Below are 14,176 nucleotides of genomic sequence, written 5' to 3' on the forward strand. Positions count from 1 at the left end.
GGGCAAGTCTCTTAATAATAGTAATAATAATGGCATTTGTTAAGCGCTTATTATGTGCAAAGCACTGTTCTAAGAGCTGGGGAGGATACAAGGTGATCAGGTTGTCCTGCTTAGGGCTCACAGTCTTAATCCCCATTTTACAGATGAGGTAACCGAGGCATAGAGAAGGTAAGTGACTTGCCCAAAGTCACACAGCTGGGTCGGGATTAGAACCCACGACCTCTGACTCCCAAGCCCGGGTTCTTTCCCCTGAGCGCTTAACTTCTCTGTGCCTCAGTTACCTCATCTGTAAAATGGTGATTATTATTATTAAATAATAGGCCCCGGAAGAGCGAGTCATCATGGGGGATGGAGTCCGGGAGCGAGGCCTGAGGCAACACCTGAAGCTGGAGGGCCGGGCCGATTAGGGTCGTTTATTGCCCAACTTTTGTGCATATTTATTCTATTTTGTACATATTCTATTAATGTTTTGTTTTTTTTTGTCTGTCTCCCCCTTCTAGACTGTGAGCCTGCTGTTGGGTAGGGACCGTCTCTATATGTTGCCAACTTGTACTTCCCAAGCGCTTAGTACAGTGCTCTGCACACAGGAAGCGCTCAATACGATTGAATGAATAAATGAATGAATTAATAATAATAGTATTTGTTAGCGATTACTATATGCCAAGCATTATTCTAAGCGCTGGGTAGGTACAAGGTAGACAGGTTGTCCTACGTGGGGCCCGCAGTCTTGAGCCCCATTTTACAGATGAGGTAACTGAGGCCCAGAGAAGTGCAGTGACTGGCCCAAAGTCACACAGCTGATAAATGGCGGAGCTGGGATTAGAACCCACGACCTCCGACCCCCAACCCGAGGCTCTTTCCGTGTGAGCCCCACGTGAATCAACCTGATTCCCTTGTATCTATCCCAGCGCTTAGAACAATGCTTAACAAGTACCATTATTATTTATTATTGATGGCGGCGGTTGTTCCGGATGGCCACCAAGTCGACGGGCGACTAAAGAATTAGTCAGACAGCATGTGACTGCCCATCATTATTATTATTATTGTTAATAATAATAATAAAGCCTCACGCCCTGTGTGGGATCCACAGATGTGTTGGTGGGGCGGAGTCCCGTGGGAACCGCCCGTCCCTAACAGAAGAGCAGGTGGGGCCGGGCTGGCGGCCAGTTGGTGAGCCGGTGAGGTGGGCTGGGGTGGGCGCCCCGGCCCGGAGACCCATTGGGGACACGAGGGGAAAGACGGGGGGACGAGGGAAGCGCCTCCGCCACTTCTCTGCTGGGCGACCTTGGGCAACTCACTTCACTTTTCTGTGCCTCCGCTCCCTCATCCCCTCACCGGGGACAACTTTGTATCTACCTCGGCGTTTAGAACAGTGCTGGACACATAGTAAGCGCTTAACAAACACCAACGTTTATTATTATTATTGGAAAGAGGAGGGCGAAGGAAAGAGTGAGGAGGACGGAGGGAGGCGGGGTCGGTGGGCGGGTCCTTGGGCCAAGCTCAGTGCGGTGCGGAGCGGCGCGGAGCGATGGGTCCCCAGCCCTTGGACCACCTGTTGGAGCGAGTGGGACACTGGGGCAGGTACCGGGGCCGGGGTCGGGACCCTTTGGCCACCCCCTCCCCCCCCGTCTCGGGGCGCCCCCAAAGTTTGGTGGGCGGAGGGGGCCCGGCCGGGCTGGTGCGCGGACCCCCGACAACGGCGGAGCCGCTCCCGCACCCCGCCCGGCCCCTTAATCATTCAGAATCATAATGATGGCATTTGTTAATATAATAATAATGGTATTTGTTTAGCGCTTACTATGTGCACCCACTTTTGGGTAGGGACCGTCTCTATATGTTGTCAACTTGTACTTCCCAAGCTCTTAGTACAGTGCTCTGCACACAGTAAGAGCTCAATAAATACGATTGAATGAATGAATGCAAAGCACTGTTCTAAGCTCTGGGGAGGTTACAAGGTGATCAGGTTGTCCCACGGGGGGCTCACAGTCTTAAGCCCCCTTGTACAGATGAGGGAACCGAGGCCCAGAGAAGTGAAGCGGCCTGCCCAAAGTCACACAGCTGACAGTTGGCGGAGTCGGGATTTGAACCCATGACCTCCGACTCCAAAGCTCGTGCCCTTTCCACTGAGCCACGCTGCTTCTCGAAGCACTCACGATGTGCCGAGCGCTGTTCTAAGCGCTGGGGGAGACACACGTTAATCGGATTGTCCCATGTGGTGCTCCCAGTCTTCATCCCCCGTTTACAGATGAGGGAACTGAGGCCCAGAGAAGTGAAGCGGCTTGCCCAAAGTCACACAGCTGACAGTTGGCGGAGCGGGATTTGAACCCATGACCTCCGACTCCAAAGCCCGTGCTCTTTCCACTGAGCCACGCTGCTTCTCGAAGCACTCACTATGTGCCGAGCACTGTTCTAAGTGCTGGGGGAGACAGAAGCTTGTGTCCCATGCGGTGCTCCCAGTCTTCATCCCCCTTTTACAGATGAGGGAACTGAGGCCCAGAGAAGTGAAGCGGCTTGCCCGTGGTCCCACAGCAGACAAGGGGCGGTGGCGGGATTAGAACCCACATCCTCTGACTCCCAAACCCGGGCTCTTGCCACTAAGCCATGCTCCTGCCCGGCTGGCCCTCCACCTCACCGCGCCCCGGAGAGGGAATCGCTGTATAGCAAACAGGGCTGCAGAGGTCGGGGTGCAGAGGAGAGAGAGAAGTGGGGCTCTCCCTGCCCTGGGCACTTGGGGAACAAAGTCAAAGTTTGACAGGGAGCTAGCCAGGCGGCACACGCGGCTTTGGCCAAGGCGATCTGCCCAAGAAAGGTCCGGTGGGGCTGTAACAATGATGGTATTTGTTAAGCTCTTACTACTACTACTACTACTACTACTACTACTAATGATGGTATTTACTAAGCGCTTACTATGTGCCAGGCACTGTTCTAAGTGCTGGGGTAGATACAAGGCAATCAGGTTGTCCCACATGGGGCTCACAGTCTTAATCCCCATTTTTCAGAGGAGGGAACTGAGGCCCAGAGAAGTAAAGTGACTTGCTCTAAGTCACACAGCTGACAAGTGGCGGAGGAAGATTAGAACCCATGACCTCCGACTCCCAATCCCGTGCTCTTTGCACTTAACCACGCTGCTTCTTTATGTGCCAAGCACTGTTTTGGGCGCTGGTTGTGAACCCCCGTCGCCTCCTCTCAACGCCCTTTCCGTACCTCCCTCTTCCCTCCAGCCCTTGCATAGTGCTTTGCACACAGTAAGCGCACCATAAAAACGGTTGAAGTCGACCCCAAACCAGGAGCCCGCGCGTCCACCGAAGCAGTTATCCACAACGTGCACGAGGAGGCTGCTAGACAGCTGTGGGCGGGAGGGACAGGCCGCTCCCTACCCATCTTTTTAGGACAGGCGACCATCCCTGGGGGTGGGAAATGAGGAGAAGCAAGAGACATTCATTCATTCAATCGTATTTATTGAGCGCTGACTCTGTGCAGAGCACTGTACTAAGCACTTGGGAAAGTGCAGCAATAAAGAGTGACGATCCCTACCCACCACGGGCTCGCAGTCAGCATCATCAGTAGCGATTATCATACCTCTAGAAGAGGAGAGCGTTGTTGAATGCCCAGGCTTTTGTGGACTCCTTAGTCCCAGGGCAGCCTTCTGGGGACTGTTGAAGAGCTCTTCATTGTAGTAAATGGAAGGTGAACATCTTTCTTGTTTAAAAGATGCAGAATCCTGGGGAGCGTATATGTATTGGGTAGTTTTACCCAGTGGAGCTCATGTGTTGTTGAATTGAGATGTGGTGACTATCTGTCTGATAATGGAGTTAAGGGAATTACATAAATAAACGTGTGTTGATATTGTTTGGATTGAAATCAATTATTGGAATAAAAAGCAATTTCTTCCCACCCATTGGGGTTGCAAACTCTCATGAACTCCTTTTGTTCTGTAAATTTTTGTTGCTTTGCTCCCTTTATTCATGCCTCTGTTCCATCAGGTTCCGCCTTCTGTCTAGTTATATAATAATGATAATAATGGCATTTCTTAAGCACATACTACGTGCAAAGCACAGTTCTAAGCGCTCGGGAGGTTACAAGGTGATCAGGTTGTCCCACAGGGGGCTCACAGTCAATCCCCATTTTCCAGATGAGGTAACTGAGGGGCAGAGAAGTTAAAGTGACTTGCCCAAAGTCACACAGTTGACAATTGGTGGAGCTGGGATTTGAACCCATGACCACTGACTCCAAAGCCCATGCTCTTTCTACTGAGCCACACTGCTTCTGCCCCTGTCCCTTGCAACTGAGCTGGCCATAGTGGATTAAATTTGCTATACATTTTTTTCTAGGGAGGATAATAATAATAATAATGATGGCATTTGTTAAGCACTTGTACAAAGCACTGAGATGGGATGATAATAATAATGATAATGATGATACTTGTTGAGTGTTTACTATGTGCCAGGCACTGTGCTGGGGTATCCGGATACAAGCACATCAGGTTGGAAACAGTACCTGTCCCATGTGGGGCTCACAGTCTCAATCCCCATTTTACAGATGAGGTAACTGAGGCACAGAGAAGTGAAGTGACTGGCTCAAGTTTACACAGCAGACAAGTGGTGGAGCTGGGATTAGAACTCGTGACCTTTTAACTCTCAGGCCCATGCTCTACTATGCCATGCTACTTCCTGTAAGATAGAGAATGGGAGATAGAAATCCTCGATAAAGAAAAATAAATCACTGCAAAGAATCCCCTCATATATATATGATGAGGTTTCAGAGGAGAACCACCAAGATGATTTCAGGATCTATGAAAAATAGCTAAAGAAACTGGTAATTATCTAACCTGGAGAAGATTTCTCCGGCTGAGTGATATCGCTAAAAGAAAGATCCTAAAATGGAGGTTGCACGATTAGGCCCCTCCCACCCATTGAGAGCAGACTGATTCCAAGGCAAACAGTGCAAGGCTTAAAAATGGTGTACTACTAATAATTGCATTTGTTAAGCATCTACCTAATTGTTAAGTGCCTACCTATACCTAATTGTGGTATAGTGTCAAGTACTGTACTCAGCTCTGAGGTAAATACAACTTAATCAGGTCCCACAGGGGGTTCACAATCTGTCGGAGGGAGTAGGATTGAATCCCCATTTTGAAGATGAGGGAACTGAGGTACAGAGAAATTAAGTGATTTCAATCAATCAATCGTTTTTATTGAGCACTTACCAAGTGCAGAGCACAGTTCTAAGTGCTTGGGGAGTACAATATAAGTAGTAAACACATTCCCTGCCCATAATGAGATTCTAATCTAGTGGGGGAGATAGACAATATGAATAAATACATAATTTATAATAAATAATTTAAAAATATGTACATAAGGGCTGTGGCGGTGGGGGTGGGGCGAATATCAAATGTCAGATTATGGTAATCATTTACAATCACTTTCAATCTGCTAGATCATAAACACCTAAGAGCAGGAATCAAGTCTACTTAATGCACTGCACTCTCCCAACTGCTTAGAATAGTAGTCCACTGTTGGGTAGGGAGCATCTCTATATGTTGCCGACTTGTACTTACCAAGTGCTTAGTACAGTGCTCTGCACACACACACACACACACACATATATATATATATATATGTGTGTGTGTGCCAGGTACTGTACTATGCACTGGTATGGAGAGAAGCTAATCAGGTTGGCCACAGTTCATATCCCATGCGGGGTTTATAGGTTTAATCTCCATTTTTCAGACAAGGTCCCTGCGGTCCAGAGAAGTTCAGTGACTTGACCAAGGTCACACCAGCAGACAAGGGGTGGAGTTAGGATTAGAACCCAGGTTATCCAACTCCCAGGCCCATGTTCTTTCCACTTGGTCGTACATCTTGACTAGACCACAATATTTCTTCTCCTGACTGTTCTTCACAGAGCTTTGAAAACCTTGGTTCCACTGAAAAGTTCCCTGGCTTATTAGAGCATACTCTGAATCATGAGGTGACATTAATCTATTGTCACCAAAGGCCCAAGAGGAAATGGGGGAGTGCCAAAAGTGGGTGTGAGAGAAAGAAACTAGGCCTTTGATATCCTATAGAGTATATTTCATTCATTCATTCATTCAATCGTATTTATTGAGCGCTTACTGTGTGCAGAGTACTGTACTAAGCGCTTGGGAAGTACAAGTCGGCAACATATAGAGACGATCCCTACCTAAGAGCGGGCTCACAGTCTAGAAGGGGGAGACAGACAACAAAACAAAACATATTAACAAAATAAAATAAATAGAATAAATATGTACAAATAAAATAGAGTAATAAATACGTACAAACATATATACATATATACAGGTGGTGTGGGGAGGGGAAGGAGGTAAGGCAGGGGGGTGGGGAGGGGGAGGAGGGGGAGAGGAAGGAGGGGGCTCATTGTGGGAAGGCCTCCTGGAGGAGGTGAGCTCTCAGTAGGGCTTTGAAGGGAGGAAGCAGAGCTAGCTTGGCGGATGTGGGGAGGGAGGGCATCCCAGGCCAGGGGGAGGACATGGGCCGGGGGTCGACGGCGGGACAGGTGAGAACGAGCCACGGTGAGGAGATTAGCGGCAGAGGAGCGGAGGGTGCGGGCTGGGCAGCTGTGTGACCTCAGGCAAGTCACTCAACTTCTCTGGGCCTCATTTTCTTCAGCTGCAAAATGGGGATTCAATCCCCGTTCTCTCTCCCGGCTCGACTGTGAGCCCCACGTGCAGGGGCGGCGATCTCGGGTATGTGGTCATCCTGGGGTCCCTCCCCTGGGGTCATCTTGGAGCTGAAACATTTAGGGATCTGAGCCGGACACACTGTGTGCAGAGCAGAATCCAGGGAGTCAGAGGACTTGGGTTCTAAGCTCAGCTCCGCCATTTGTCTGCTGTGTGACCTTGGGCAAGTCGGTTCACCTTTCTGCACCTCGGTTCCCTCATCTGTGACGAGGATCTGCTTGGGCCCCGGGGGGAGTAGGGGGTGGCGGGGCTGGGCAGGGTCCCGGGCTGGCAGCCCCTTGGGCCCAGCTCACAGGCGGCCGCCGCCATCGCCCCGGACCCCAGCAGCAGCAGCTGTCTATGCCAGGGAGAACATAGTGTAATAATAATAATAATAATAATGCTATTTCAGTGCTTACTATGTGCCAAGCACTGTTCATAAGCACTGGAGGGGGGATACAAGGTGATCAGGTTGTCCCACGTGGGGCTCACAGTCTTCATCCCCATTTTACTGATGAGGGAACTGAGGCTCAGAGAAGTTAAGCGACTTGTCCAAGGTCACAAAGCAGACGTGGTGGAGCCGGCATTAGAACCCACGACCTCTGACTCCAAAGCCCGGGCTCTTTCCACTGAGCCATGCTGCTTCTCACGCCGTAGCCTTTGCTCCTAAACTTCAGGATCTCAAAAGCCCCTTGAGCAGGGGGAAGGTGAACCCATGACTACTTTTGGAGGGTTGGTGTTCTATTCCTAGATCTCTAGTGGATCTCCTGGGGATCTGGACTCTGCAGGGGGAAGCAGAGGGTGATTGCATCAATTTGTACTTCCCAAGCACTTAGTGCAGTGCTCTGCACACAGTAAGCACTCAGTAAATATGATTGAATGAATGAATTGCATCTTTGCACATGATCACAAAGGGTGAGGGAAGAGTATCATGGTTTTCCTGGTCTAGAAGCAAAACTAAGTAGACACTGTTTGGAAGACCACAATATGAAAAATGATTGTGAAGAGAGATTTGGACAAATCATTTATACAAGTCTTGCAAACAATGTGGATGCAATTTATGCTGGGTCAGCAGTAAAGAAATACTGATTTCATCATTTTACAACATTTTCAACTATATAAAAAAAGTCTAGTACTTTTTTTGAAATTTTTACATGGATGATCCAAGGAGGAGAAAATTATCATTGCATTGGATTTTGCAGGACTAGGAAATCAAAATCAGATTAAAATTTTGGGTATGCCAAATATTTAAAATGAAAAATTAATTTTTAGTTTTAGTAGAGCACACTCAATACTTGTATATGTTATTTACCACTTAAAAAGTTTAAAGGAAATGATGATAATCTTACCTGTGAACCCCTTATCAGTACATGTAGGAACTGGATCCCCTAAAGCCTTGCCATTTCACAGTTTTCCCAATTATATCCAGCTGTTCTAACATTCACAGATTCCCACAGACATGGCTAACATAATGATCAACCATTTTCCATCTGTAAAGTTCTGTCTTGCCCAAGGTCACGCAGCAGACATTGTGGCAGAGCTAAAATTAGAACCCAGGTCCTTTGACTCCCAGGGCCACACTGTTTCTCTACATCCCCAACCCTACCAGAGTTATGCCAATGACCTAAAATGCCTAAACAATGGCTCAACTCTCACAGTCATCTTTTCTCCCCTTTTCCTGGTTCATTACCATCAAATAAATTGGTTATGGTATTTATTAACCATTTATTATGAACTAAATACAGTGATAAATATAAGATAATTAGCCCAGACATGGGACTCCATCCCACAAAAGGCTCACAAACTACTATGAATACAGAAAACAGAATTTTGGCTAACGTAATTATGTGATTTTGGGAAAATTTAATAAAAATAGCTTTTTTGAAAGTTTTTTCCCCTTGGTAAAGACAGTAGGTTTTAGAAAATATTGTCACATTCAAAAGACAAAGTTTTCAGGTGATCCATAATAGTATTTACAGAGCAGCTATTTCCATCGTGCTCGATTATGATATCAGAATATCCCTTTCTTTCATTTTCTTAAGGAGAAAGCAAAGGGAAGAGATTTATGCAACATGTCCAAAGACATACCCAAACAAACTTGGCCCCAGGTTTCACTACAGAGCTCTTTAAATTATGTTGCTTCCCTGTTATAAAATGGCTATAGCATAAATTGATCCGGGGTAAATTTGATATTTACAGTTTTAGTGATGGTCACATTGCTTGGTATCAAAACACAGTTTTCATTCTCAAACTGAGACACCCCTTTCCTCTGCTCCTCCTCCCCTCCCCATCACCCCTACTCCCTCCCTCTGCTCTACTTCCCTCTCCACCCCACAGCACTTGTGTATGTATGTACATATTTATGATTCTATTTATTTTGTTAATGATGTGTATATATTTCTAGACTGTGAGCCCGCTGTTGGGTAGGGATCATCTCTATGTGTTGCCAACTTGTACTTCCCAAGCGCTTAGTACAGTGCTCTGCACACAATAAGTGCTCAATAAATATGATTGAATGAATGAATGAATGAATGAACCTCCCTTTTCCTTTTACCTCCAGGGAAAAGGATGTCCTGCCGGCACCTCAAAATGAACATGCCTCGCAATGAAGTTTTTTTCTTCCCTCCAAAACCCACTCCTAATAATAATCGTATTTATTAAAGTGCTTTACTGTGTGCCAAGCGCTGGGCTTAGTTCTAAGCTAGTGCAAGATCATCAGATCAGACACAGTCTCTGTTCTCTTGGGGCTAATGTTTTTAAAAGGGAGGGAGTCTAGAGTCTACTCTAGACTGTAAGTTCATTGTGGGCAGGGATTGTGTCTACCAACTCGCATTGTTGTCTCCCGACTGCTTGGTGCAGTGCTCTGTACACAATAAGCGTTCAATAAATACCATCGATTGATTTGATTGATCTTCATTTTATAGTGAGGGAACTGAGACACAGAAGAGTTAAGGCACTTGCCCAAGGCACACAGCAGGCAAAGGTGGAGGAAGGGCTAGAACCCATCTGGGCCTTCGGACTCGTGGTGTCGTGCTCCTTCCACTGAACCATGCTGCCTCCTTCCTCCTAACTTTTCCGTTTCTGTCAACAACACCCTTATTCTCCCTCTCCCAGAAGCTTGAGTGCAATATTGAGAAGAAGACAGGCCTGGGAGTCAGAAAGACCTGGGTTCTAATCCTGACTCTGCTGCTTGTCCGCTGTGTGACGTTGGGCAAGTCACGTAACTTCTTTGTGCCTCAGTTACCTCATCTGTAAAATGGAATTAAGACTGGGAGCCCCATGAAGTTGTGGAATCTGGCTCCCAGTATTATGCTCTTTCTACTAGGCTAGGTTACCTCTCATGCATGATACCTTCATTATACTGAAGAACTCTTAGATCATTGACTTTCCCTTAGGCAGTCCTGATCAACTTAAATAATTGACTCTTTCCCAATCAACTCTTTACTTTCCCACCCTATAAACCCATTTGAGGCCCCCCCAAAAAATCCTATTAGTTTTCCAAGTAGTGAAATCCACACCCCAACAATAAGACATGGGCGACATTTGCTTGTGGGAGTAGCCTTTCCTTAAATACACGTCTTGTATTAAGAATCATATTTTTATGTTTTGCCATTCCCTCCACCTTCAGTCATCCCACTTATTTGACTTTAAAGCAGTGAAAGCCTGAATAATGAAACAAAAGTTTTGTCAGATTTCCTGTTTTTCCCCACCCCTCTTTCAACCCATTATTGAGCCTTTTCTGTTTGAATTTAACCCAGAATCTTATTCAACACCCCAGTACATCATTCACGAATACTGCTGGGCACGAGACACATGATTTAAGATTCATAGTACTCCAAATCACAGGATTATTGAGAAGGAAAAAATGAATTAAATTCCTTAAATCCAATTTGTAGTTAGGTTCCTAAATTTGAACACCAGTGGACTATAGAACTGTGACATGAACCTAACATAGTTATGAACTTTTCCCTGATCAAAACACCCTTAGCACATTCCCACAAACTTTTGGGTAACTTTAACCTAAACACAGAGGCTCATTCATAACTTTAGCAAGTTTTCTTGATGGTTTCTATTATTTCACTTCATCAGCTTTGCATATAGGAAGCACTTAATAAATTCCATTATCATTACTCCTGCAACTGACGTGATCCTGTGACTCATCTCCCAGGGACCTGGTGTCCCTGGAATACACAAGAGGCTTTTGTTTTTCCCTGCAACTTTATAAGCTTGATTAGTGCAAATTGGAATTCTTGCATTTGCTTCTGGGACTTGTCTCTTGTCCCAGAAGAGCTGTTACCAATGTTTTCTATTGTTCTTCCCTCTCTCGAGGAGATGAGGAAGTGACCCCCACTTCCTTAATGCTTTTACCCGGTGGTTCATCTTCGTTCTTGCTTCCGTGTGCAGTGGCTTCCCTCAGGAAACATGCATAAAGGAGTTTTTGGGTGGTAGCTAGGCCGCATTTCTCAAGGTCATCCATGACCTTAGCCACTTTTCTTGGTAGCTGCTATCATAACTCATCTCCTGGGCCTCGAGGACCTGCAATTCAAATGCCTATTTCTCCTCTACATTCCACTTAAATCTTCCATTTCCTTTGGTGGCACAGAGATGTCATAAGAGAGATCAGAACCAGGACTCTCTGCTGTTTCACTATCTCCTGTCAAGGCTAGGATATAAGCTTGTTGGCCTGTCACCACTTTCCAGGGGTTTGAACACAACCACTGAAGTGGCCCTACTATCCTTCCTGTCTCACAGGCTCGCAACCTTGGTGTCATCCTCGACTCTGCTCTCTCGTTCACCCCTCACATCCAATCCGTCACCAAAAACTGCCGGTCTCACCTCTGCAACATAGCCAAGATCCGCCCTTTCCTCTCCATCCAAACTGCTACCCTGCTGGTTCAATCTCTCATTCTATCTCGACTGGATTACTGCAGCAGCCTCCTTCCTGATCTCCCATCCTCCTGTCTCTCCCCACTTCAATCTATACTTCACGCCGCTGCCCGGATCATCTTTGTGCAGAAATGCTCTGGGCAAGTTACTCCCCTCCTCAAAAATCTCCAGTGGCTACCAGACAACCTACGCATCAGGCAAGAACTTCTTTCTCACTCTCGGCTTCAAAGCTCTCCGTCACCTCGCCCCCTCCTACCTCACCTCCCTTCTTTCCTTCTACAGCCCAGCCCGCACCCTCTGCTCCTGTGCCACTAACCTCCTCACTGTGACTTGTTCTCACATGTCCCACTGTCGACCCCCCAGCCCACATCCTCCCCCGGCCTGGAATGCCCTCCCTCCGCACCTCCGCCAAACTAGCTCTCTTCCCCCCTTCAAAGCCCTACTGAGAGCTCATCTCCTCCAGGAGGCCTTCCCAGACTGAGTCCCCTCATTCCTCTCCCCTCCCCCCGCCCTATCTCCTTCCCCTCCCCACAGCACCTGTATATATGTTTGTACAGATTTGTTACTCTATTTTACTTGTACATATTTACTATTCTATTTATTTTGTTAATGATGTGCATCTAGCTTTACTTCTATTTATTCTGATGACACCTGTGCACATGTTTTGTTTTATTGTCTGTCTCCCGCTTCTAGACTGTGAGCCCATTGTTGGGTAGGGACCGTCTCTATATGTTGCCAACTTGTACTTCCCAAGTGCTTAGTACAGTGCTCTGCACATAGTAAGTGCTCAATAAATACGATTGAATGAATGAATGAATGAATGAACAAAACAAGTAGGCAGGCATCAATAGCATCAAAATAGATAAATAGAATTATAGATATATACACATCATTAATAAAACAAATAGAATAATAAATATGTACAAATATACACAAATGCTGTGGATAAATATGTACAAATATACACAAATGCTGTGGGGCAGGGAAGAGCGTAGAGCAGGGGGAGGGAGTAGGGGCAATGGGGAGGGGAGGAGGAGCAGAGGAAAAGGGGGGCTCAGTCTGGGAAGGCCTCCTGGAGGAGGTGAGCTCTCAGTAGGGCTTTGAAGGGGTGAAGAGAGCTAGTTTGGCAGATGTGAGGAGGGAGGGCATTCCAGTCCAGAGGTAGGTAGGCAGTATTTATTGAGCACTTATTGTGCACAGACCACGGTACTTACAGCTTGGGAGTATAATACAACAGAATTGGTGCATATATTCCCTGCCCACAGGGAAACAGCATGGCCCAGTGGGAAGAGCATGGATCTGGGAGAGAGAGGACCTGGTTTTCAACCCTGGTGATGCCATGTCTGCTCTGTGACCTTGGGCAAGTAACTTAACTTTTCTGTGCCTCAGTTACTTCATCTGTAAAATGGATTTAAAACTATGAGCCCCCATGTGAGACATGGACTATGCCCAACCTGATAAACTTGTATAATAACAATAATTTTGGTGTTTGTTAAGTGTTTACTATGTGCCAGGCACTGTCACTGGGGTGGAGTCAAGCAAATTGGGTTGGACACAATCCCTGTCCCACCTGGGGCTCACTGTCTCAATCCCCATTTTACAGATGAGGTAACCAAGGCACAGAAAAGTTTAGTGACTTGCTTAGGGTCACACAGCAGACAAGTGGCAGAGCCAGGATTAGAACCCATGATCTTCTAACTCCCAAGCCCATGCTCTATCCACTACACCATGCTGCTTCCCATATCTACTCCAGTGCTTAGTACAGTGCCTGGCACATAGTAAGCACTTAACAGATACTCTAAAAATAAAATAAAAGGAGTTTGCAGTCTAGAGGGGAAGTCAAACACTACAATAAATTATAGATATGTACATAATAATAATAATAATAATAATGGCATTTATTAAGTGCTTACTATGTGCCAAGCACCGTTCTAAACACTAAGGTAGATACAAGGTGATCAGGTTGTCCCACTTGGGGCTCACAGTCTTAGTCCCCATTTTACAGATGAGGTAACTGAGGCACAGAGAAGTTAAGTGACTTGCCCAAAGTCACACAGCTGACAATTGGCGGAGCCAGGATTTGAACCCCTGACCTCTGACTCCAAAGCCTGTGCTCTTTCCACTGAGCCACGAATGCTGTGGGGCTCAGGGTAGGGTGAATATCAAGCGCTTAAAGAGTATAATTCTAAGGGCATAGGTGAAGCAGCAGGAAAGGGAACAGGGAAAATGAAGTTTTAGTCAGATAAGAACTTTTGGAGGAGATAGGATTTTAAGAAGCCTTTGAAGGTGGGGAGAGTAGTGGTCTGTAGTGTATGAAGGGGGAGGGAGTTCCAGGTCAGAGTCAAGATGTGGGTGAGGGGTCAACGCAAGATAGCAGACATTGAGGTACGGTGAGTAGGTAGGTGTTAGAGGAGTGAAGTGAATGTGCTGGGTTATATCTGGATTTCTGCCAGTGGTGCTCCATAGTTTGTGCACAGGAATGGAGGAAGCATACTGTGGAGGTGATCCAGGGCTGCAGCTTAGTGGTATAGGCGCAGTAGAGGAACAAGGGAGCATGGGAGTTGGTTTCAGTGGAAACGGTGGTGTTGAGAG

At 46.7% G+C, this 14,176-nt stretch overlaps 1 protein-coding gene across 1 annotated transcript in view; it reads left to right on the forward strand.

Annotated features, from left to right (window-relative positions):
* Window positions 1-1,513: 1,513 nt before the first annotated feature.
* Window positions 1,514-14,176, forward strand: part of LOC119940771 (solute carrier family 22 member 16-like) — a 113,830-nt gene continuing 101,167 nt past the window's right edge. Inside the window, exon 1 of the mRNA XM_038761080.1 lies at window positions 1,514-1,581. Coding sequence (XP_038617008.1) covers window positions 1,529-1,581 — 53 coding nt within the window. The 5' untranslated portion in view covers window positions 1,514-1,528. The remainder of the gene's footprint in view (window positions 1,582-14,176) is intronic.

Source organism: Tachyglossus aculeatus, chromosome 19, assembly GCF_015852505.1.
Source record: "Tachyglossus aculeatus isolate mTacAcu1 chromosome 19, mTacAcu1.pri, whole genome shotgun sequence".
NCBI classification, from domain to species: domain Eukaryota; kingdom Metazoa; phylum Chordata; class Mammalia; order Monotremata; family Tachyglossidae; genus Tachyglossus; species Tachyglossus aculeatus.